The sequence below is a fragment of the Calliphora vicina genome, chromosome 1 (genome assembly GCF_958450345.1).
Source record: "Calliphora vicina chromosome 1, idCalVici1.1, whole genome shotgun sequence".
In the NCBI taxonomy this organism is placed as follows: Eukaryota; Metazoa; Arthropoda; class Insecta; order Diptera; family Calliphoridae; genus Calliphora; species Calliphora vicina.
In genome coordinates, this window is record NC_088780.1 from 57,603,409 (window position 1) to 57,629,925 (window position 26,517).

General features: G+C 29.8%; 1 protein-coding gene across 1 annotated transcript; it reads left to right on the forward strand.

Annotated features, from left to right (window-relative positions):
* The first annotated feature begins 433 nt into the window (after positions 1–433).
* Positions 434–25,162, forward strand: Naam (Nicotinamide amidase). Its single transcript, XM_065498591.1, has 6 exons — positions 434–638; positions 2,106–2,292; positions 18,247–18,351; positions 23,550–23,684; positions 23,749–24,189; positions 24,251–25,162. The coding sequence occupies exons 1-6, from the start codon at positions 553–555 to the stop codon at positions 24,371–24,373; spliced, it is 1,077 nt and encodes a 358-aa protein (XP_065354663.1). The 5' UTR covers positions 434–552; the 3' UTR covers positions 24,374–25,162.
* Positions 25,163–26,517: the final 1,355 nt, after the last annotated feature.

Genomic DNA, 26,517 nt, shown 5'->3' on the forward strand with positions numbered 1-26,517 from the left:
CATACAGCAGAGGAGACTGGTATTATTTTGCTATTTATTATAGTTTTGTAATTTTGACATTGTGGTTTTGACAACATGTTAATTTTCGTTTAAAAACTTGGCAAAAACAAAAAAGGCCACCAAAATAACTTTAAAAACACCCACTGTTTTAAGTTTTATAAAGGTCTGTATGCGAGTGAGAGAGAGAGAGAGAGAGAGAAAAGAGCCTAAGTTTATGCAAGTGATTTAGTAGTGAAAACAATAGTCCTGCTGTGTTTTTGGCAGGTGTCAGTGTGTGTGCAATATTTTTAAAGTTGCATTGTTCTTGTAAAACTCTGTTCCAAAAAGAACTCATAACTATTTATTTGTGTGCTTGATTATCCTTGACGAAAACTGTTATTGTTTATTTGTATGTATGTATTTTCCATTTCCTTTTTAGCTGAAGTTGTTGTGCAAAAACGAAGGAAACAAAAAATTAAAAAAAAAACAAAACCATTCCGTTTTAATATTGTCGACGATTTGTGTTAGTGTATAAATTCAGTGCTGCAGCTTGAAATTATTTTAAATTAAAGCATGGACTCACCAACACCGCCAATTGTTATTGAGGATCCCAACGGTTCAGCAATGGATGCCTGTTTTACCGCATTCGATAAAGATGGGTGAGTGCAGCTGCATTTTGTATTTTTTATTACTACTTTATTTTTTATTGGTTTGTAGAGAAAAATCTTATTTAAGTTTAGAATATTTTCTATTAAGAGATTTCGAAAATTGTATTTAAATGTAAATTTAAATACATGATAAATTTAAACAATTTAACTAACAATTTTATTTTTTTAACTTAATTTATACAGCCTAGAACGTTGTATGGAACTCACAAGTTGATAGAATTGTCGTGTTTTTGGGTTTTTTTTCTGACAGTCATTAAAGCTATAATTTGCAACTATTTTAAACATTTCGATATTTACGCGGTAAAAATTACAAATGCATCGAAATTTACATAAACAATCGTGAAAGTGATAAATAATAAACTAAAATATTTTAATTCAACTAAAAATCAAAAATATAACAGTTTTGGTGGATTAATCAATGTCGAAATATTTAAAATCTCTGGAAAAATTATCAGTTTTCTGAGTCGTTATCAACAGAAATCTCCTTGATTAGAACTAAAATGCTCTTTATTTGTGATTCTGTCAGTGAGGCCAACTATTTATGAACAAAGCTAATTCTAGCACGTCGACAGACGACTGCACTTTTCACAAAATTTTGCAACACATTTTGCAAAGTGAAAATAGTCCATCGGCGTTAAATCACAAGAACAAGGCAGCCAACTGACATCGTCAAATCGAGAAATTAAGCAACCGGGAAATTTGACTGTCTGTGTGGCTCCGTCTTTCTAAAATCAAAGATCACTGATGTTAATATTAGCTTATTTTGGAAACAAAAATATCATGGTTTGGTAGCGCAAAGCATTCACCGTGACTGCATTTCCTTTTCATTTTGATAGTAAATTTTTTAAATTAAAATTCGTTGATTACGAGTATCGCATTCCATGTTTAAACTTTTCGAAGTTTGCAATGAAGAAATATCAGAGGAAGGCCGCTCAATTCATGACATTTCATCATTTGACAGCCAATTTTCTTCACATCCTCAAATTTGCCCACATTTTACAGAAGCCTTATGGCACTTCTAATGATTCGTATTACTTATCCTCTAAAAGAAAAACATTACAAAAGGAAAGTTTAGGAGAAATTTGCTTGAACTGTATAAGTTAATATTTATTCCATTTAAAATGGGTTAATTAGTTCATTTTGGGTAAAATAGAAAAACTAAAAACATACAAAAATCGGGTTATAAAAAAATGTGCACAGAAAAAATGTAAAATAAATAGCAGAAAAAGTGCTAAGTCAGAAAGCATCATGTTACGTAAGAAGATTATTTTTAATACCTTATGTATTGCAAGTGAAAAAACACTCCAAGATAGACGTATTAAATTTAGATTTAAATAAATATTTTAAACTAACGATTTCAGCAAGTTTTTTGTATCTCCTGTAAAAATTTAATAAATTGAAACCAGCTCCCTTTCACATGAAGCTAACTATAATTTATATTCTTTGCTTAAATTTCAGTGATGACCGCCTCAATTTAGCCGAATTTTCCTTAATATGTCGAGCTCTATTCCGCAATGACAGAGGCCATATTTATGACGTACCCGAGGATCGTTTAGAGCAGATTTTTTCAGTATTTGATACAAATGAAGATGGCCACATTGACAGAGAAGAATTTAAGTTTTGTTGGAATCAGTGGATTAAAACGGTAAGTCTATCCGTTAGGATAAATAATTAAATTTCTAAGAAAAGTTTCGAGGTGGATTTTCATGTATTTCATGCATTATTGGAAAATATGCTTGAAATAAAATCAAAATATGAAGTGTGCATAAACATAAAATAATTAACTAAACAGGTCAACGCAGCCTTGATCTATCTCGAGTTACTGTAAGTAGCCTTGCGTGCGGGTTTGGATGATGATGTATTTTTGACAAATAAGCTTCACGAGTCCTTGACCACAGGCACATCTAAGTCTCTGTGGATGTTCTCATTTCTTATGTACCATGGAGCTCCCGTTATGATTCTAAGAATTTTGGATTGCGCTTCCCCATAATTAGATTTCTTATGTACAAATTGGTTTTAAGACTGTCTTATACCATCAATTTCGATTGATGGTGGATTAGCCAGTGTAAATTATAAACCCATGGTAGGAGTTCATATTGTTCAGGTTACGATGATTTTAGTCAAACAACCCGAATGTGAACAAAAGAGCGTAATAGAGCGTAAAAATACACACAATTCATTCAGTTTCTTGATGTTGTTGTGGATATTTTATTTTTTACCCAAAAGAGCACACAAATTAAATGCCTCTTTTTGCCTACCAATGTTATAAACTTTTAGTTTCATGTGGAGCCGCTTGGCTGCTATCTAAAGTCTATCTAAATGATTACCAAGGTATGTGACGTGATCAGACTGTGGTATGTTCAGGCTGTTTAGTGTCACTGGTGGACAATTTCCTCTCTTAAGTGAACACGTTATGTGTGCTTACTTTTTATTTCATTTACTTGTATTCTTCAATTTTTTAAACACGTCTCCACGTGCCTGAGGTAATTATCTAGAACACTTCCTGAGGTACGCCAGCATTGATCTCACGTCTAAAAAAATTTATAATTTTACTTAAAAATTTTTTTTTTTTAAAAAACCTCTCAATAGAATTTAAAATATGGACCATATTTGTGCTACTGGAACCACAATACATCAAAATTGTGTAGTGGTTTAAAAAGCCTTTAAAATTCATGTTATATCACCCATCTATTTGTTCACGTTACGTGTAACCCAACTTTATATATCCTTCTTCAATATTTATGAACATTATTTGCAAGGAGATAAAAATTCATTTATAAAATCCTTTAATTGATATAAATTGGAAATAATTTGATACTTGTATTTGCACATATCGCAACGAATACGCATTCAAGTGTGATACAACAATTAGCTGTACACGATGTGTTAGTGGTGTTTGAAAATGTCAGTCAGTTAAACTACAACAACAGATTTCATACAGAAGTGCATCCTTGACAAGGAGTTGTTATGTGAGGCTATGAGGACCCAGCAGTTAAGCAAGTTGTCAATGTATCCCTTATAGACAGTAGAGTGTAGAGAGTACCCTATATTTTTTTTATATATATAAAACTATAGTTAAATATGAAATTTTGTCTTTCTATCATGATTGCAACCCGTGCCGACTTGCGATTTAGTTTTGCGGTGCATTTACAAGGGGAAAAAATGCAATTTTTTCAGTTTTTGTAAAAATTTTGCCATTAAATAATTACTTTTGCAATTTAATTTAAAAGAATCGATATGTGTACGTAATTGTCGTTCTAATAAGATATAAAACACAAAAATTGGTTAAAAAATTTTAAAGTTATTAAAAAATCGCCAGGCCATTATCGTGTCTCAGGCCACTAGAACAAGAAACGTAGGAACAAAATAAACATATTTTGAGAAATATTACAATAAGAGCTAATTTTTACTTAAAATATATACATATTTACTTGTATATGAGTTTTTGTCTTCGTAGGATACCGTTAACCTATTCAAAAAAAACATTTTTTTTAACAAAACTAAATCGCAAGTCGGCAAGGGTTGCAATCATGATAGAAAGACAAAATTTCATATTTAACTATAGTTTTATATATATAAAAAAATTAGAGGGTATGCGTTCCGAAATTCCAAAAAAAAGCAAAAACAAAATTTCAAAAATTTTAAAAACTTCTGAATAGAACAAACGCACCAAAATTCAAGTGTTGATTTGCCTTTAATAACACTGTACAACACCAAACAAAATTACGAGGTTCGACCAATAAATTTTAATAGAGGAGACAAAAAACAGACACGTGTATCGGCGTTTTGAAAGTTTACAACTCTGGCTCATTGTGCAACCACATTGTGCAACCACATTGTGTTGAATTCGCCTTGATATTTAATTTTGGCTTGGTATTGTTGTTTCAGCTGTTTTTGACAAACTCAGTATAGTTTTTGCACAAACAAAGTGCCTTTTTATACCCTACACTTTTGTGCAGATGTTTGTAACACCCAAAAATATTTGACTAACACCCACCTTAAAGTATGCCGATCGTCTCAGAATCACTTTCTGAGTCCATGTAAGCCTTGTGCGCAAAATACAAGTCGCAATTGGGTATAGCTCCCATATATGGTCAACTTCCAAAACTTATTCACGAAAATAAAGTATTGACTCATTTATTCAGTCTCATTGTAGTCAAAAAGGGTGAAAATAGTCACGTAACTACTTATGTAACTAGTTGTCACCCTTAGTGACAAGTAAAATCTCTATTTCGATACAGTCACCAAGAACTGCTGGGTAATTTACTGTAGAATTCATACTTGGTGTGGTATTTATGTGTGCAATCATAGAATAAATACATAGAACGGAAACAGAGAGAAATGTCAATTAAAAAAAAATTAAGCAAAATTACTCCCTTTTCACAAATATTGGTGTTACCTACATATCAAGTTGTAATCTATGTTAGCAATAGTGACTATACATTTTTATTGAGTGTTCAATATCACTCATAGAAATGAAGTATTAGAAAATCGATTTAAACGCTTAATCGTTTTGAAATATTCTAATTTAATCTTCATTTCAATTGAAGGACCATCAAACATCATTTAGGAAGTTTTATTTATTTTTTCGAAACAAAAATACTATTTTTGATGATACGAGCACATGAATGTGAGTAAATTGCTTGTTCAAAATTAAATTATTCCTTTTCTCCCTTGATATGCAAATATTCAAATGTGATAATAATATTGTCTATGACGTTTGCTGTTGATGTCGTTGTTTTTTTTTTATTTTTTACTTATTTTAATGTTCAGATGAGTATAAATGATTTGATATTTGTTTCTGTAATATTTCATATGTAGGAAAAGATAATAAATATCCACATTGTTAAAAATACATTGGTATCTGGTTGTTCTAACTGTGGGAACAATTTTAGTTATTAATTTAAGTGTAACATGTTCTTTTTCTATAACCTCAGATATCCTTAGAAGAACTAATATATCAAATATTTAATTTATATAATTAGCTTAATACCACCGTTTTCTAAATTTTGAAAATATCCCAAAATCTGGAGTTAGTACCAATAAATGTTTTTAGACATTATTTTTCGATACTCTCTAATTATATGACTGTCTCCAATTTATATACATCTTTTTATAATTATAAATTCTAAATAGTCTATCGTAGTGTCAATGTTTAGATTAATGTCCCTAGGTAATCTACAGTGTAGTCTGTTGCATTATTTTTTTTTAACAAGGTTGGCTACCGATTCGAAACCGAAAAGTTAATAGTAATTAAAATTTGGATTATGGTATTATAGCGGTAACGGTAATTGCAGTTATTTCTGTAACGTTAGCCAACCTTGCTTTTTCATTAAGAAGTAGTTATTTTGCTCACCTGAAGTAATCCAGGCTGGATATGATAATAATACAGAAAGTAGTCATTGAAAAGTATGTTGCTATTCATCAGTTGCAAGTCATTACAAAATATTGGCTGGTATTTTTTGTAAATGTTAACTTTTAGAATATAATTTATTATTAAAAACCGCAAGTTCTGTATCAGCTGTATTAATAATGGAGAATCAGTGGAGTTTATTTTTTCACTTTAATTTTGTATTTGTCATATTTAAATGTTGGCAAACAAGTGTCAAAAATGTACAAATACAAATTGTACGAGCTCTACTACATATCGCCACATTAAATTCAAAAGGAAGTAACAGCCAAAAAATTCAATATTGAGTTTTTAATGTATATTGGTACATATAGCTCATCAAGGTACACGTCTTCACAATTTTTTAGCTTTCTATTTTTAAAAATAACGACTTTATTGAAGAAAGAAAATCATATTTGTATACTTTTACTATACCACAATACTTTAAATTTTATTATGTTTTTTATCTCTCCTGTAAAATTTAAAATGTGTTGATAGGTCCTTTTCATTTTAGGTGACTATATATTTAACCCTTTAATGCATATTGTTGCCAATTGTCTACATTCCAGTTCAACTTAATTTTAGACGAATATAAGCTTGATACTAATTCAGATTTTAATTCAGAAAAATCAAATGGAGTACAAAAAGTTTCAGCTAACGAAATTCTAAATCAAACTAAAGCTAAAGGAAATATAATAAATAAAAATCATCTAAATATTTGCTACTTTATAGAAAAATAAAAGTAAAAATCATGCATTTAAGGGTTAAGTTATCACTACAGTTACATTTATGAGCAGGTTAAGTTTAAATATGCACTTAAAAATTAAAAATAATCAAGAAAAAAACGGGAAAATATGCTGAAAAAAGCAAAGATATGTATAGGAAAAAATAAAAGTTTAAGTTTATTTTATTGTAATACTATTTTTTTTTTCAAAGAACAATGTCCTATTACGGTAGAACTTTTGTAAGGGACCTATGATAAATATTGGACCAATGATATAAATATGTTCGCTTATGGCATCATGGCCTGTGTATATTAATAGAAACATTGTACTCACTCTTACTGTGATGTATCACAACAATAATCTGTTTTTCATACAACAATGAATACTACACCATTTCCAATTGTATTTCAGAAGTTTCTAATTGAATTTCAGAAATTTCCAATTGAATTCAGAAAATTGCAATTATATTTCTGAATTTTCTACTTGTATTTCAGAAGTTTCCATTTATATTTCAGAATTTTCTAATTGAATTTCAGAAATTTCCATTTGTATTTCAGAAGTTTTAATTTATACTGAAAAAGTTTCTAATTGTATTTCAGAATTTTCAATTTTCTGAAATACAATTGGAAAATTCTGAAATACAAACGGAAAATTCTGAAATACAATTGAAAAATTCTGAAATATATTTGGAAATTGATTCTGAAATTGAATTAGAAAATTTTGAAATATGATTGGAAATTTCTGAAATTCAATTAAAATTTTCTGAAATATAATTAGAACTTCATTTGGAAATTTCTGAAATACAATTAGAAACTTCTGAAATACAATTGGAAATGGTGTATTATTTAAATAAAAACGAAATGAATAAAAACCAGTTTAGAAATATATATTTGACTGAACCGATTTTAATATACCATCAACCATAGAATAAATACATAGAATGGAATAAGATAGAATTGTCAATTATAAAATTTAACAAAATGTCTCTCTTTTCAAACATAGAAATTATATAATAACAAAATACATCCAATACATTATGATGAATTTGGTAATTTACATGAGACCTAGGTAACTGTTAGGGATGCCAAACGGGACTGGGTTTTACAAATCCCGGGATTCGAGATTTTAAAAATGTAAATCCCGGGATTCGGTATTTTTCGGGACTTCGGGATTTTAGTTAAACGTCAAAAAACATCAAATTCAACAATAAAAACTATTTATTTAGGTAAAAATATAACAGAAGATATTTCATATTTATATTCGTATTCTGAACTTTAAAACAGTGTGAAATCCATAAGAAAACTGAAAATTTTACAACTTTTGTATTGAGTATGCTATGTTCATAGTAAAAGGATTTTTAGGAAAGCGTACATTACCATTACTATGAGACCAATCGTGTCAAAATTGGTAAGGCAGTTCAAGAGTAACTTACAATTGAAACTGCACAATTTTTGTTGAAAATGTTTGTTTCCACCCAATATTAATTTTTAAAATAAAATATAAAAGCATTGTGTTATTTTATAACAAAAAATTTCCGTCCGTCTGTCTGTGTAAATCACGATAGGGCACAAACGAAAGGAGCCAGCTGGCTAAAATTATCCACAAATACTATATGTTGATAAGGTTTGTTTGGTATTGAAAATGGTCCATGATTTCCCCAAGCCCCATAGAATTGTCCCCCCGAATACTGTTTGAGCAGTACAATATGTCGATTATGCGGCAAACCTTATAAAAGAAATCTGCTCCCTGACTAAAATTAAAAAAATCTGGCTTCGTTTGGATTTGAATATTGGATATTATAAGTATGCTGAAATTTAGCTTTTTATGTATTTTAGGAGCTTCAAAAATATCAAAAATCTCGAAATTTTCTGGGATTTGTTAATCCCGAAAAATCCTGGGATTTGTGATAAAAAAATCCCGATTCCGAAAAATCCCGGGATTTTCGGAATCGGGATTGACATCTCTAGTTACTGGTGCCAAACAATTACCTACAGAAGTACAGAACTTATTATCCGACATTTTTTGTTTATATCTCAGACATTTGTGGATCGATTTTCAAGATACCAAAATCAACACTTGAATATATCTGATATACTGATACCACTTGTATGTCCATAGGTTATCTGGGGTTTAGGATATAATATTTCAACTAATACACAAACAGACATATGATCCAGAATATACATTTTTAGAATCGCAAATGATTATTTTAGAAATGTCAAACGGAATGATAAACTTATGTATAACCTAACTTATACCGAGAGTATAAAATATACATGTTGTATCATCATTGTACTCTAACAAATGCATATTGTATGTGATATGACTAAAATGCAAATGAGAAAAATGTTCAGTGTGTTTTTTTATTTATTTTGTATTAAAAAGAAGAAAAAACTAAACGAATTGAGCAAACATAGTACATCAATTCTATAGGAAAACATTTAATTCAATATTGATTTGAAAAATGTTTGGTTTTTGAAGTGTAAATAAATTTAAATGAAAAAGCGATGTTATCGAAAATATTGAATAAAATATTGTTTTGGAAGAATTTACATACATTTTATAAATATGCTGCAGGTTTTATTTCAATGTTATTTATAAAAGCAAAAAATGTTGTCTATAAATTGGTCATGGCTGAAAATAATATTGTAAAAGCTTCCTACTGGATTGAGGTTATAAGTTGCCACAACTTTTAAACAATTTTAACTAGTTTTTAACTTATAAAATTCTCTTTATTTTCCTGTAGGCTGTTTTTGAGTTCATAGCAATTTAATTCCATGGGAAATTATAAAATGAAATTATTTCTAACTGTCTGTGCTTCCTCGTAATGCAACCTCATGAATTGTGTAACATATTTCAATGATAAACTGTAATAAAGAAAGTTAAACACAATAAATATTAACTACATAACACCTCAAGGCGATCTACAAAAGAAAGGCGGTCTGCAAATATTAATCTATTAATGTTTAAACTACCGACACTAGTAGATATACATAAAGGCATATGTGAGTACAAGCATGTCCTTAATCCAAGACATCTTGGTTGCATCTTGTATCAATGGTTCAAAATTTATCAAGTTCTCGTATGTCTTGTCTCGATGTAGACAAAACACTCGCATACACATGATACTTATTTTAAACTTAAATTATAGACATGTCCTCGAGTTTGATACACAAAGTGAATACAGATGTACAGATGCAGACATTATTACATTTGAGCTTTTACGAGTTGTACGTAAATTCCGCCCATGGCAATATATTAATTTACCCCAACCGTAATGTTGTCGCATGAAGTCTGAATTTAGTAAGAGTAGCAGAAACCATGAACAAAACCATTCATTTCAATATGTTACATGAGAAAAATACATCCATGAAGTTGACATGTGAAATACACACACATCCATACATACATAAACTAGATAAGTTACCGTCAGTTTTATTAGTGGCAATGTATCCCTATTAGACAGTAATTTTCACAAATATCTAGTTACTTGACTGATATACTTTACACATATATATAACAATATAACTGTCACTTCAGTGTTCATAAGTAAGCTACAGAGTAATCAGTGTGTTTATTTTTCTTTCATCAATAACCTAAGTTAGGCCTTTATCATTTACAATTTTCTTTTTTTACAATTTATTTAAAGTGTATTTATTTTATTTTAAGTGTTGGTCTTACTCAGCAGAGTTAATAGACTTTAAGTGTCCGGAGTGTGGATTTTATAATCTATGTAGAATCAGTTATCTTCATCCTAGAACTCATTCTCACAGTTTTCAGAACTGCTGGAATATGTACAAAGATTCGTGACAAGTATGGGTGCTTAATGAGCACAGAGTAACCAAATATAATTATTAGAGTTCATTTGTGACCATGTCACTTCATTTGTTTTCATTTGCAATATATTCAACAAAAACGGTTGAATATATTGCAAATCTGATTTCAACAGTCCATTCTGCATCAAAAATTAATACAATTGATGTTTTTTGAATAATTGTAAATAGTTCCAAAAACCCAAATCTCATAAAAAAAATAAAAAAAAATTTTAGATTTTTTAAACATGCACGATGAAAAGGTATTTTAATTTTAAGCTTATCAAAACGGTACCAAATTTCCTTTATATCACAACCCGTTAAAAATATATCGCACTCGATCAACAAGAGGGTATTAACCCAAAATTTTAAAATTTTCAGTAGAGGTTAAAAACAGTTTGTCGTTACATTTTAAGAGAATTTAAAAATCCGAATACATCATAGTAAGCAAATTCCATTTGAAAATATATTTACATTGTTTTTCTCTTAAATTGTTCCAATTATTGCGAAAAAATCTATATTTTGAGTTAATACCATTTTCTTGAAAAAATGTGAACAATTTTTTTCTAAGTCACATTTCGAATTAAAATCATAAAGTAAAACAAATTCGATCAACAAAACAGTATTAACTGAAAATACAACCAAATTTAAATAAAACAATTTGATTATTTTTAATTTGAATAAAAGCTAAAATCAAAATAATACATTTTTTATGATAATATACGATGAATTTCCATTTCAACTTTTGTATTAACTCAAAATAAAACCTTTTTGTTGATATAAAAGTAGTCACTACATTATCACGAAAATGGTCTCAAATGTGGTTTTCGAGATGAAAGAGTAATCGGTATACGACTAAATTTTTACAGTAGATAGATATTGATGTTGTTAGTTGATTTCTTGCAAAAATTGAAATTTTTAAAATTTGAGTTCAAGTGCGATATGTGACTTTGAAAATGTTTTGTTAAGGCAAATTAATAAAAATATGTCTAAACTTTTTTTTACCAATTATTATTTTCTTGTTAAATAAATAACTTTGAAGCCTTATAACTTTTTAATGGTTAGTGACAGAATGGAAATATTGGTGTCGTTTTGCTAATCTGAAAATTCCTTTTCATCGTGCATGTTTAAAAAATCTAAAATTCTTTTTTTATTTTTTTGGAACTATTTTTAAGGATTCAAAAAACATCATTTGTATTAAGTTTTGATGCAGAATTGACTGGTGAAATCAGACTTGCAATATATTCAACCGTTTTTGCTCTACAGAAAAATGTGCTCAAAATCCGCGTCTTTAGGTGCGTTGAACCACCACAAGGAGTGAACATTTTCCAAAAAAAAGGACGCCATTATTTTTATTTACGCAAAAACTTTCAGAAAAATTATTTTTTTTTTTGTTGTACGGTGTTAGTACAACACAAAAAAAAATTACAAAGTCCGAGGAGAGGAGAAAAAAAAGACACGGTATCGGCATTTTGAAAGTTTACATCTGAATTTCATTTAAAGAGGGGTTAAAGTTTCCTAACTCTGGCACATTCTTATTGTTAATCGGCATAAGAAACCATGTGATCCTTGCATTGTAACTTAAAATATTAAAATATTAGTTGCAGTTTTCATGTAAAATTATGAATTTTTTTGCAATTTTTTGACTAATATAGTAGTAATTTTAAACTCTGATTTTAAGTATAAAATGTGTTCAGCAAATTTATGTAAAATGTTACGGAGAACGTTTTTGTAGAATGTGTTAATCCTCTAAATCCTTAGACATGGGTGTTTTTTGTCCTTCTTTAAAAAAAGATCAAAAAACACCATTAAAATGGATTTATGGGGTTAAAATGTTTCGCAAAAATATTATCCGTGAAATTTTACTATAAGTCCCTGAATACACCAAAACGGAAAATTCAACCAGAAAGTCAGAAAAAGACATAAGGGTTAATTTCGCATTTATTAAGAATTTTATTTTAAAGTAAAAATTTAGCATGAAAAAGAAATTGTTCAAATTTAGCTAAAAATCACTAATATCTGTATTATTTTACCTTCGATAGCAAATTTGGATAGAAAGTATTCAATCAAAAATTTGATTTTGTTGTGTAGTGTAATTATAAATATCTATTCATAATTTTAAAATATCTACAGAAAATTTAGTAAACATCATAATGTCATAGAGTTCCTTAAATATTTTCATTAAATGCTAAGGAATTATTTCAGCAGGAAATAATAATTGAAAAAAATTGCAACTTTTAGAAACAAATTAGTTCGGATGATCTGAATTTTATAAACCCTCAACCATGTGCATTTTTTGTAAATTTTTCGCGAAATAGGGGCATTTCTAAAACATGGTGTATGACACTAAAACATAGTCTATGGATAGATGCATGATTGTATGGCCGAATACAAATATCAAGTTAAGTTCCGTCCCCTTGCTGGAATTGTACTATGTATTGTAAAACACGTACTAAAAAATATAAGGGGGGGGGGGGTGTGGTTTGGTTAATAAATCTGGAACTGTAATAAATCTAAACGGAAAGTCCGATTTCTATCAAATTTCCCATCACTGTAGAGGAGGTGTAGTTGAATTGATTTATGTTTTGAATTTCGACTTTAAACAAAATTTGGACCCCAAAGTGGGTAACTCAAGTATGTGAAAAATTATTCCAAAATTTAGTTTGTTAAAAGAAAAATAAGTATTACTACTTATAAAAATTGTCTCCAATCGAAAAATTAAAACCAACAAAAATTGTTATGTCCCAATATGTTCTTAAATATATGGGAATATGGGAAAATCAAAAAAATCAATTTTTTTTTAATTTTTTGGGAATAGTGGGATTACTGTTATTAATTTTAAATAACAACGTATACTAATATTATAGTTCGGATAATTTAAAATATGCCCCGAAAGTATTACTAAAACTTGAGAAAAATATATCTTAAAGCACTTGGAACCATAATTACACAACAATTTTTAAACCATAAAAAACACTGTCAAATTTAAAAATGTGTGGGGGCAGTGGATGCCGCGTCATGACGTATGAAATTCGCAATTTCAATATGTCTTTTTAATTTCTGCTAAATTCTATTTTGATATTTATTTACAAAATATTTTTCCGCTTTAATGTGATTTTCTATCAATTGGTAAATGTGGTATTCAAATTTTGGAATTTATATAAAACATATTTGTCTTAAATTTCATTTCGATGCCAATATTAATAAAAGGCTTATGTATTGTTACCAAGTTGCATTAACGATTTGCATTTAACGGTCTGTAACGGCTGCATTTATCATGTTTATAAAAAAAATCCAGAACTCGAAACTTCTACTTATCAACAATGGTGATAACACTAAAAGCTCTAGAAATAGAATATTCCAGGTTTGTCCGTTAGATAAATAATTCATGAAACTACTAGAAGATGGCACTGTGTATATAAATAGTAGCAGCAAGGTCATCGGCGCTGTTAGAATTAACATCAACAGCATTACCAGTGTATTCTTATACATTATAAAGTGTGTTTTTATAGGTTAGGTGAAATCATAAACCTATTTTTAATACCATCATTTCATGGCACTATCTGTTATGTAAAATAACTTTGGCTATTGGTAGTGCCAACACCAATTTCATTTTCTTAAACATTTCATTCTTTTCCTGACATTCCATAAGTTAGAATGTGCCATACTTGGTAACCCTGAGTGCATAATTCAAGTGTATGTACACGTGTATATAGACAGGTGTTAAAGCAATTTCCGTTCTCTAAATAGTTACCAAAGTTTGTGGCATTCGTTTACTTGGGTGAAAGATTACTCACTCACACATAGATACTTGCATAGACTAATACTTATGTCTATAAATATTTGGGGTATTCACAGGTTCTGCTATTAGTCATATTATCATAATGTCCTAATATATTATAATAGTTGTTGTTGTGTTTTAAACCAAAAAAAGTATTATTTTATGACAAAACAATAAACATAGTTCAAATAATCTTATTAGTTTAGAATTTTTCTGTTTGAAACACATTATGACAATATGACCAAATACTAGACCGTGTAAATACCCCAATTATATTTCGATAGAATGATGGCTTTATCAAATGCTTCTGCAATATTGATGTTTATATTCCTTTTTGAGGACACACAGATAAGAAATAAATATTTAAAAATGTTGATATCCAAAGAAGAAAATACCCATAACATACATTATGTAATGCAAAGTCATAAAATTAGTTTTTGGAAAGTCATAAATATATATTTGAATGGTAAACACTTTAGCTCTCTCTCTAACTATATATTTTAACTAACTTATATTTTAATATATAATACTTATACATACTATGTATGTATGATTGTGTATATGTGTACCTGCTCTTGGCTTTGAGATTTATTACTTACTCGCACCATCATCAAAATAATTTCGAAAAACTATTCCAAGTTTTAGCTTTCATATCCGGTCTAAAATTACTGTTTTTGTTTGTTATTATGTTAATAATAAACTTAGTTTTGGATTATTCCTTTGTTTTCTCAGGCATTTGTATTTCTAATGAAAATAAAAGTGAAAATATATAATGAAGTTAAACTTATTCTTAAAAACTTGTATTTATTGAGAGTTTGAGGGAAAGAATGATGCATTTTGGAATGAGTCTTTGCATCATTCATGCAATGAATTGTAACTTTTTGTTTACAAAAACAATGAATTGATTTACAATATTGTTACGTTTTTTACCTTTTAAAAACGGTGGTTTATTTCCTTTAAATAAACCGTATTCTTTTAATTGCAAATAAAAGCCAGTGTTTAACATTTGTAACAACTCTTTATTTATTTAAATTGACATAACAATTTAAGCACACACACTTATATTACACACTTTCAAAACACACTGGTAATACAGTTGATGTTAAGTCTTAGTATACAATACACTAACTTATATGCAATTCGCTGTTACTATTTATATACACAGTGCCATTTTCTAGTAGATATATGAATTATCTAACGAACAAAACTAGAATGTTCTATTTCTACAACTTTTAGCAGCTTTAATGTTAATGTTAGAAGCTTTAAAAGTTAATGCTGTTATAACTTTTAACAATGTTATCAACATTGTTGATAAGTAGATGTTTCGAGCACGGGAAATATTTATTAACATGATGAATGTTGTTACAGACCTTTAAATTCAAATTGATAGTGCAAATTTCAAAATTACATGAATGAATTCATAATGGATGCAAAATTCTTGAATGTCTTCGACATATATTTTGATGGTGGATATAATAAGAATAAGAACTAGAATTTGAACGAGTTCATTTTGTTATTGACTTTCATTCTAATTCATTTTTATACCCTTCACCTTCGTGAGAAGGGTATAATAAGTTTGTCATTCCGTTTGTAATTTCCACAACATAATTTTCCGTCCCTATAAAGTATATATATTCTGGATCCTTATAGATAGCGGAGTCGATTAAGCCATGTCCGTCTGTCTGTCTGTCTGTCTGTTGAAATCAATTTTTCGAAGACCCCAGATATCTTCGGGATCCAATCCTTCAATAATTCTCTCAGACATGCTTTCGAGAAATTTCCTATTTAAAACCAGAAAAATCGGTCCACAAATGGCTGAGCTATGAGGAAAAAACCAGGACAACCACGATTTTTGACCTACATATATCTGGATTACTAAGTCATTAATATGGATATTTAATTATAGATATTTCAAATTCCTTTACAACGACGTATATAAGACCATAGTAAGTTGGACCTACAATGGGTCAAAATCGGAAAAATATTTTTTAATCCGAATTTTTTTTTTCACCAAAAAAATTTAAAAAAACAAAAATTTTTGTTTTAAAAATTTAAAAATAAAAAAACAACTTTGGAAAAAAAAAATTTGTTTACCTAAAAATATTTAAAATTTGTATTTTGAAGTATAATTTGGTTAAGGGTATATAAGATTCGGCACAGCCGATTATATAGCTCTCTTACTTGATTTTTTAATTTTTACTTTTTAGTTCAGATAAAAATTACAAATTCCGATTATTTAATAAAAATTTCGTCATCGAAATTCTAAGCTGTGTCGTAATCAAGCCATTTAATTGATTTAAAAATACTTCTGAGCAACTTTTTAAATCTCACAAAGGTTTTTTTGTCATCTTTATTCTAATTAAAAAATTCAATGGAAAAATGAATTAAAATACATTTTCTTTTAATTGTCGAGGAATCAAAATTTAATTCTTTTTGGAATAATGCATTACAGATTTTTTTATTCATGATGAATTCATCCAAACTTTAATTCATACTTTAGCATGGTGAATTAAAAATCAAATATGACTTTTTTCATTTACAGCTCTGAGAGATACATAGTGAAATAAGCGTTAAAAATTTATGAATTTTTACTTTTTGTAAATTCTGAAATTCATACTGTCGTTTAATTGTCGTTTAACAATTAAAAATTACTTACATAATTGTGTTAAAGCCTGAAAGTGAAAGGTGGAAAAAAACAAAAATATTCGGCGAGGCATAGAACTTTATCCATTCCAAATTTGTTAAAACTTGGTACACAGGTTCATAAAAAATGTTCAAATAGTTAAAAAATTTGCACATATTTGTATTTTATCAAAGTTCAAATTTTTAAAAATAATTCGAAGAATAATAAGAAAACTTTACATACTTTTTCTAGTCATATCTTATATAAAACACAGGGACTTTAGTTTACTGATTAAGTATCGTTTATTATAATTTTTCGAAGGAAAAATTATAATAAATGATATTTTAATGATATTTTTTGTACATTTTTCTAAGGACGATTTGTTAAGCTATATCCTGTATTAATATGAGTATTAAAAGCTTATTACAGGTATAAGTTTCAAAAACAGATACAATAAAATAAATTTTCTGAAATATTTTTAACTACAGAAACCTGAAAAACAAATCTCTTCAATAGTTATTAAAAAAAAGCGAAGTTAATTTGTAATTTCTACAATACAATGTTGTATATTTTAAATTATGTATGAGTTCATATAAGTTCTTAAAAATTACTTGTACTTCCTTCAAATTACTTTTGTTGCAGTAACCCTTCGTGTTGCCTTCTTGCTAAGAAAAATAAGAAATACACCAACAATATAGAGCGCATAAATTACAATTCTGAATTGACTCGTCTTCCTGTCACTGAAACTACAACATAAAGTTTATCCTTCAAAGAAAAATTCAAAGAAAAAACATTTACACAACAATGGAACTGGCTGAGAGCAACAATGTAGACGATGTCATATTAAAATGATTACAATGACATTGTAGATGTTGTTGCTGTTGTAGTCGTCGTCTACCTTTCAACTTGATTATAAAAATTTTCAGTTTTTTTTTCTCGTTACTCACTTACAGCTTTTACTTAATTTTGGTTTTATCTCATCTGTATTCATGCTTATAACTTATTTCCGACTTTAGCGAAGAAAGGAATGTAAAAGAGCGCAAAAAACAGACTGAAATAAAACGAAAAGTCAAATGAGAAGTTGTAAAACTTAATGTACTTTTTCATATGATTATTTTCCTTTTCTTAAGAGCAAGACAAGAAAAGGAGAATAAAAAAATGTTTAGACTAGAGTAAGAAAGTTACGTGAATGTAACTTTTTCTTGTAAGTAAATTTTTAAGTATTATCGCTGATATGTTTGTTGCTGTCTTCCTTTCTTGTCGTTACAGATTGTACGTCCTGTGAACGCGTTCCTCATTGTTGATGTACAAAATGACTTTATAAGTGGTTCCTTGGATATAAGTAATTGCAGTGCACAACAAAAAGGACATGAGGTAAGTTTCTTTTACTTTTTTTTACTAGATTTTTTGTTTTTTATTTTAATTCGAGATAAACTTTATATTTTTGGGGAAGATTTTTTCAACATAATGGGGATGATGATTTTGTTTATGGCAGAGTGGGGGAGATAAAAATAAACATAATTTACCATATTTCCTTTCCTTATGAGATTGTGTGTTTGATATTGACTTCCCAAAATACCTTTATGATCTTTATGTCAGGCATTGAAATTGAGGGGTTTGAAAATGTTTGGAATCTTAGTGTACGTTTTATGCATAATATTGGCAATACGAAATTTTATCTATTCAATGAAGGTTATGTTAGGTTGGAGGAAGACCTTACAGATATTTGTGTGCATTAATAATATCATATATGTTGATATACATATAGTGAGATCTCAGAGGTGCAGAATCCACCATTGAAGTCAGCGTTGCCATTTTGGGCTTCTCCTACCGAATTTGATAGAAAAGCCTACCAATTGGCACAGGCCCATCACAAAATCCATACGTGTTATCCGTGGAGACATAGTGCCAGATTTAAATCTGAAATATTCTCAGTGACTGAAGCAGCAATATCACAATCTACATACATAGTCGAGCTTCAGTCACTGTGAAGATCTCAGATTTCAATCTGTAACTATTCATCTCCCTGTCCCAGTATCTTTCTTCGAGACATTCGTGTATACCACAATATCATTCAGATTTCGAGTAGTAATTAAAATTGCTTGTTTCGCACATTATTATATTCAAAGGCAATGTTTTCCGCGAATGATACTTCTTTCTGCAGCCATGATGCAGCATATTTATGCGTTATTCATTAACATAAAATGGATGGTATTATGTTGTTCACGAAACTCTGTGAAGTAGCGGTGTTGAATTCCTGTTATAATGACATCCAGTTGTCTGATTGGAAAATTGTACGTCATGCAGGTGAATATGTTAAGGAAATCTGTAGAACCCAATTGCATAGGACATTTTGTATGATAATTGCTGATGAATAACTAATAATTCATACAAATTATCGACTTTGAGTTCATTCATTCATAAATTAGACAGGAGTGGAAAAAGGATTTCATGTAGTGAATTTCATAGTTTAACTCAGCTTAATTACACAGTGCAACACGAAAAAAATAACCATATACGCACACCACTAAGACCAACAAAAAAGGCCAGTTTATCCCAGTTTTGCCCAAAGTCATGCACTTATTTATGGGCCCCCAAAGTTTTAGGGCCTCGGTGTCATTTTTACAAAAAAGTTATCATTTTCTCAGGCTCATATCTTGCAAACAGTTCGAAATTTTGATTTACTCTCTGAGGCAAATTGTGAACATATGAAATCAAAAAAACTTCATCTTCAAGATCAAAATCGCAAAAAACTTTAAAAAATTCGATTTTGTTTTACCTTTTTCCCCTGTTCAGGCCCATAGTTAGCAAACCTTTCAAAATTCAAGGAAACAATTAACTACAAAAATGTACCTAAAATCTCAATAAACAACTTTCTTGAACATATGAACTTCTTAGGAATGATTCTTAAAACCATTTGGCTAGGTCAATATAAGTTAGTAAGAAAAAACTAAAGGAATTACGTGTTATTTATTATAAACTAAAGCATACTTTTAGGCAGCTGTTAAAAAAAATGATTTCTAAATTTATTTAGAAAGTTTTTTGCGATTTTGATCTTGAAGATAAAGTTTTTTTGATTTTATATGTTCATAATTTTTGTTCATTATGACAAGGGCTACCACTTTGCCACAGAGAGTAAATCAAAATTCCGAACTGTTTACAAGATATGAGCCTGAGAAAATAAATAAATAAAAAAAATTACACCGAGACCCCAAATCTTTGGGGGCTATAAAAAATGTATGACTTTGGGCAAAACTTGGAGACACGGATCTTCTTTTTGGTCTTTTATCACATACTGGTGTCCGTATATGGTTATATTTCCATGACTTAAAATATTACACGCAGAGTTATTTAACAAAAGACTTTACGAAAATTAAATTTTAGATCCATTTCATCATGCTATTAGTTATTGTGAATTTCAAGATATTCTGGAACAGGGTGGGATATCTGAGAGTTTCGAAGCCAGATGACGGTCTCAAGGATTTATTTCTCGGTCCTTCTAGGTGGTGTGAATAGTGGGCTTTTTCGACGGACATTTGTGCTGTACAATACTACAATTGGTGTGAAATGTTCATGTAATGTTTAGGGTCAGATAAGTGATATATGACAGCTACCGAACTCTTACAATTAAACAGAAGTTCTTCAGGTTTCTCCAGTGATCTGGGAATTAGTACTACGAATCCCACGGCTTCGATTGTAAGAGCGGTAACTATACGAACGGAGAATAGATTGCAGTGACATTTTAGAAATAATATTGAAGTGATAGATGACAAAATATAAATGCCACCATGGTCTTCTCTGGTTAATCAGATCCTAGAAAATACAGAACTCGTAGGTTAGTTTTATTAGGCTTTCCCATTGACTGCTCACATACTTGGATCATTCAGCTGCGGTCCCGTTGTGATACCTAGAAATAAAAGGTATGCGATGCTCTACAACCGTCTCCTACTTCTTCTTCTTCTCACAAACTTCTGCTGAAGTCATAAAACTCGTAACTCATATTCGAAGTGTCAAAGGTCGATCTAATTAGCCTATATTGCGATTTTATCATGTTAGTAAATATTATTGAACTCCAACTCAGTTTCTACAGCTATGTATGCCCATTAGCCAGTATTATACCTGATGTCCAAGCTTTCCAACATGATTTGGCTACTCGGAGTATTGATCTGGTAAAAGTGCTGCACAGTAATTTTCACGAGGAATGTGATGAAGCGTAGCTTGTTGTGGACTGTGATTTTGGTTAGTTATCTTAGTAATCATTGCAAAGGCTTTCATGTAACTGTAAGATAATGGTAAAGAATTACAAATCCATTGCCGGCATGTGGACAAATTCGATCGAATTCATTGTTTTTTATATATGGAGTTTCATATACAAGCAACGATCTTATTGTCGAGAATGTCATAACCCATATATATGTAGGTTGATTAATTTTTATGTTTTTTTGTAATTTTAAATGAAATATAAAAAAAATCAGTAGTATGATATCGATCTAGGCGGCCAGTTGACAGATCCGGAATTCGAAATTCACCAAAATAATTACTCAATAAAGTCATTGTGGCTCGAATTGCATGAACAACATTTCTCATAGAACTTTGGTTTTCGTAAAGCAGCTGAATATGTTTGGATACGTTGTTGCTGTGTGAGTCTTTCCTGGATGATTTGTCAAACCAAACAACTTCCTAAACCCCCATACATCAGAAAAATATTTTATTTTCAATAAATAACAAGTAAGAGAGCTATATTCGGCTATGCCGAATCTTATATACCCTTCACCAAATTACACTTCAAAACAAAAATTTTAAATGTTTTTAGGTAAACAAAATTTTATTTTTTTTTTCCAAAGTTTTTTAATTTTTTGGAAAATTTTTTTTTCGATTTGTTTTTTTTTTAATTTTTATTTTAATATTTAGCGAAAAAAAATATTGGTGAAAAAAAAATTCGGGTTAAAAAATATTTTTTCCGATTTTGACCCATTGTATGTCCAACTTACTATGGTCTTATATACGTCATTGCAAAGGTCTTTGAAATATCTATCGATATCGATATCCATATTGTCTATATTTTGACCTATATAGTAATCAAGCTATAGGTCAAAAATCGAGGTTGTCCTGGTTTTTTCCTTATATCTCAGCCATTTGTGGACCGATTTTCTCGATAGCAACTAGAGATATTGATGTATGAATCGTGTATGTAAGTTATTTTAGTCGGAAATGAAAAATGTAGAAATTACAAACGGAATGACAAACTTATATATACCCGTCTCACGAAGGTGAAGGGTATAAAAAGATACCAACATATTGTTGGTGGGTATCTAGATTCGTAACAGCCGAATATAACACTATTGCTTGTTCTTAATTTTTTATTCTAAATTGAAAAATGTTATTCATTCGAATAAAAATTTATTTTCTTCCTCGATTATTCGAATGACAACCCTGAGCGGCAGAAAGAGTTTGAGGAAGAACAAAAAAAAGTAAAAACGATTAATGAAACTTGAAATTTGATACTTATTCCAAAATCTCGTGTGCACTGCACCTTATAGATTGTGTTTACTTCTAGTCGTACTTTTGCATGTAAAAAGTGTAAAGTAGAATTGTTACATGTAGTATATTTGCTGTAAACTTTATGAATTTTTTGTTTGTTTATGAACGCGACTGGTACAAGTTGTCTACTTTGCCGTTTTGTTGTTTATTTATTTGTTTGCATGTTGTATGTGTGTATGTATGTACTATATGATGTGAACTTTGCAACGGAACCGGATATATTTTACTTATATGTATCACTTCCGTACGTCTGTTTATGTGTACACGAGTGTGTTGGTGTATACAACAGATGTATACAAAACCATGTGTGTAAGTAGAATGTCGGATATGTTTTACACTATTAATACTGGTGCTTTAGTTTGTGTAATTTTTTGTTTCTTTTCACAATTTAGTTGATATTAAAATTTGTCAAAGTTCATACTTTAGACTTCCTCCAACGTCGCTTCACTTTGACTGTTATTGTTATTGCTGGTATTGGTGTTGATTGTATGCTTTGTGTCTGTGTCTTCAATATATTGAGAATATTGGGTGGGTTTAATATGAAAAGCTTTCAAAGAAACATTAGGAAAATATTTGGTATAGCTATGAACAAAAGTACATACACACAGAGAAAACAGATTCGTAGTAGCAACCGAATTTGTTGCCAATCGAATGATTCTACCTTAGCGGCCGAATTTTACAGTTGTGGCTACAAACTTTTAGTAGGGGTAGCAAAGTTTGGTTGCTGCAACCGAAATTCTTCTTTATCAACTGTCTTTCTGTTGACAAAACCGACAAATTCTATTTGTGTGCAACCGAATCATTCGATTGGCAACAGATTCGGTTGCTACTACGAATCTGTTTTCTCTGTGCATTTATCCAGGAGGATGTTAAAGCCAAATTCAGAAATATGAATTAAAGACACTCAAAAATTACTTGAAAACTGCCGTGTCTCTAAAAATGGTCATTATAATTAATTATTCTGTGTTCATTTATGTTCATTTAATATTTGTTTGCTTGTAGTAATTAAAAACTTTTCCTTTAATCCCCAGATATTGGAGCCCATTAATAATCTTTTGGACACTGTTGAGTTCGATGCCATTTTCTATTCATTTGACTGGCATCCCAGCGATCATGTGTCATTTATTGACAATGTTAAAATGAGACCATTAGATGAAAATTCACCCGTAAGCAAGAAATGAAAATTCCCAAATTACTTGGTTAGTAAATACTTACTTAAATAATCCCCAGGTTGATGCCGATTCAGCACAAGTATTCGATACCGTGGTATTTGCCGGACCACCACCCATGAAACAGCGTCTGTGGCCACGCCACTGCGTTCAAGACTCTTGGGGCGCTGAACTGCACAAGGATCTGAAAGTGGTCGATAGTGGTGTTAAGGTGTACAAGGGCACTAATCCAGAAGTGGATTCCTATTCAGTATTTTGGGACAACAAAAAACTCTCCAACACCACACTCAATGTCCAGCTAAAGATGAAGGGTACCACCGACATTTATGTCTGTGGCTTGGCCTACGATGTGTGTGTGGGTGCTACTGCTGTGGATGCTTTATCGGTGGGTTATCGCACCATCTTGATTGATGACTGTTGCCGGGGCACAGATATTCATGATATCGAACATACCAAGGAGAAGGTGATGAGCAATCATGGTGTGGTTGTGCACTCGAATGAGGTAAAGCTTTTATTGCTTTTAAAAAAGCCATTCTTAAATTAGCCAACTATTTGTCTTTTAGGTCAAAGCCATGGTTGAGGGTAGAGATCGCCGTCCAGAATTGGGCTATAAGTTGGCCATGGAATTGAAAAATCCCGATTCCGTTTTATCTCAGCGCAGCAATGGCATACGTTCGGTGGAATAAATAACTGGTTTATTTAAAAAAGCACAAAATACTAAATTTAAATCTCTAAATGACCTTAATGCTTGCCTTTCCGCCTCCCTTGAAGCTATATACTAATTTACTTACTTATTAACTTATAGTACTTAATGTTAGTTACTTAATTTACCTAAATATTAAACTATATAGTACCTTCCTTAAGGTACGTTTATTTTACGAAATATTTGACGAAAACTGCGCAACCACTATTTTCAGAAAATGTATATTCAATATTAGATAACTTTTATAAGAGCCAACAACGTCAAACTACATAAAAATAATCTTATATTGAATATTTTCTATACTGAAACTTTGTAATTTAAATAAATATTTGTTCAAATAAAATATAAATGTGAGCTTTTTGGTGGTGGCGCTTTTTTTTGTCAAAATATTTCAACAATGTGAACGCACCTTTACTAACATATCATTATTTTTTAGCTTTTAACAAATTTCACCTCCATTCTCTGTAATAATTTTTTAAGTGAACAATCAATGTTTACTATTTTGTAGTTTTAATTCGTTGCTGAAAACGAAACACCACTTTACTAGATCACTATCTTCAATTTATGCTTAAGCAACTTCATTCAATTCAACCTTAAATAATTGTATTTATTGTCTTAATAACTTTATTGTACTCGTTAAGGCATTTGATATGCACTTGGATAATTGTTTGTTTAAGTTAATTTAACAAGAAAAAAATACAAAATATTTTAATGGATATTATTTAACAATTAGAATTTGAAATAAAAGACATACACCTAATAAACTAAATAATTTAAAGGTTTTTTAATACATATAATTATGATTACAAATGCCGATACTAAACTGCAATCGGTCGAGAGCGACGCTTTTTTATTATACCCTCCACCAGCACAAGTGGTAAATGAATATATAAGTTTGTCATTCCGTGTGTAACATGGGAAATATTCATTTGAGACCCTACAAAGTATATATGTATATTAAGGTGGGTAAATTTTTTTGGTCAACAGGAGTATAGCAAAAACGTAATCTACGAAAAATTCTAAGAAAATTTCCCCAAGAAACTATGGGTCTAAAATCAAAAAATTGGTCCCTACACGTTTAAGAAATTTCACTGTCCAACAAATTGAGACTTTTTGATTGGAACAGAATAGCGACCCTATAATTCTGAAAGGGCATGTTGAGTAGATCATTTTTGTAGAATAAACTTATAGTCCTGCTGAACTGATTTTTTTACAATGGGTGAAAGTTTTAATTGTTTGAACGAAGGGAGCATTATATGTACTAAATAAAAAAAATTTCTAAGTTTATGTCTGACAGAATTCTTATTGTAAGAGTTATATAGTGGAATTTTATGAGGATACTTGTTGTGGAAGATCTTAACCCTCTATCTCCACTCTTTAGGGGGCTATTTGACCCTTTTTTCGAGAAAATAAAAAAAAATTCCTTTTGTACGTTTTTTAATATAATGCGTGAAAAAATCTGTTACACTAAAATGTCTGTTAAGTCAGAATGTGTTTGAATTCAAAATTTACATTCATGAAAAAACGTACAAATTTGTCAAAGGGGGCATGGTTTGTGGAACATCTTAGGAGTAAATAAAGGCATTTTATATAAGTATTTGATACAGTTGAAAACATTATGACTTGAGGATTGATATTTTAGTAAAACTAAATAATTTTATAAAATTTTGGGACTTCATTTACCTTAAAAACATATTATGATTTTCTACAAATAAAAATATAAAATTTGACTTAATGTAACATTTTAGCAGTTAAAGATAACATAACAAAATTTGGAGCCAATATAGACTCAAATGTCCTTAAATCATTGGCATTAGCATATTTTACATTTTTTATTTTCAAATACCGAAAATGTGTTCGAAAAACTGATTTTTTTCCGAAAAGTGCCTACTGTGACCTTATTTACCGTGTGATAGTTAAAACACTTAGTAAGTATTTAAGAAACATATGGGGTTGTACAAATATGGAGCTTTTTCGTGGATCCGTTCTTTGCCTTTTTAGAATTTTTTACTCAAACCGAATTTTTTTTTTAAAAATTGGCCAAGTTTGGCTAGTTATGGTTGGTGATATGTCCACTTAAGTGAGCCAAATTTTTCTTTACATGCTTTTGCATTAAGTTATCTTTCC

Coding starts and splice junctions, on each gene's coding strand:
- Naam (XM_065498591.1), top strand. CDS start 553: ATGGACTCACCAACACCGCCAATTGTTATTGAGGATCCCAACGGTTCA. Junction 18,352..23,549: donor CACAACAAAAAGGACATGAG/GTAAGTTTCTTT, acceptor TTTAATCCCCAG/ATATTGGAGCCCATTAATAA. Junction 24,190..24,250: donor TGGTTGTGCACTCGAATGAG/GTAAAGCTTTTA, acceptor TTTGTCTTTTAG/GTCAAAGCCATGGTTGAGGG.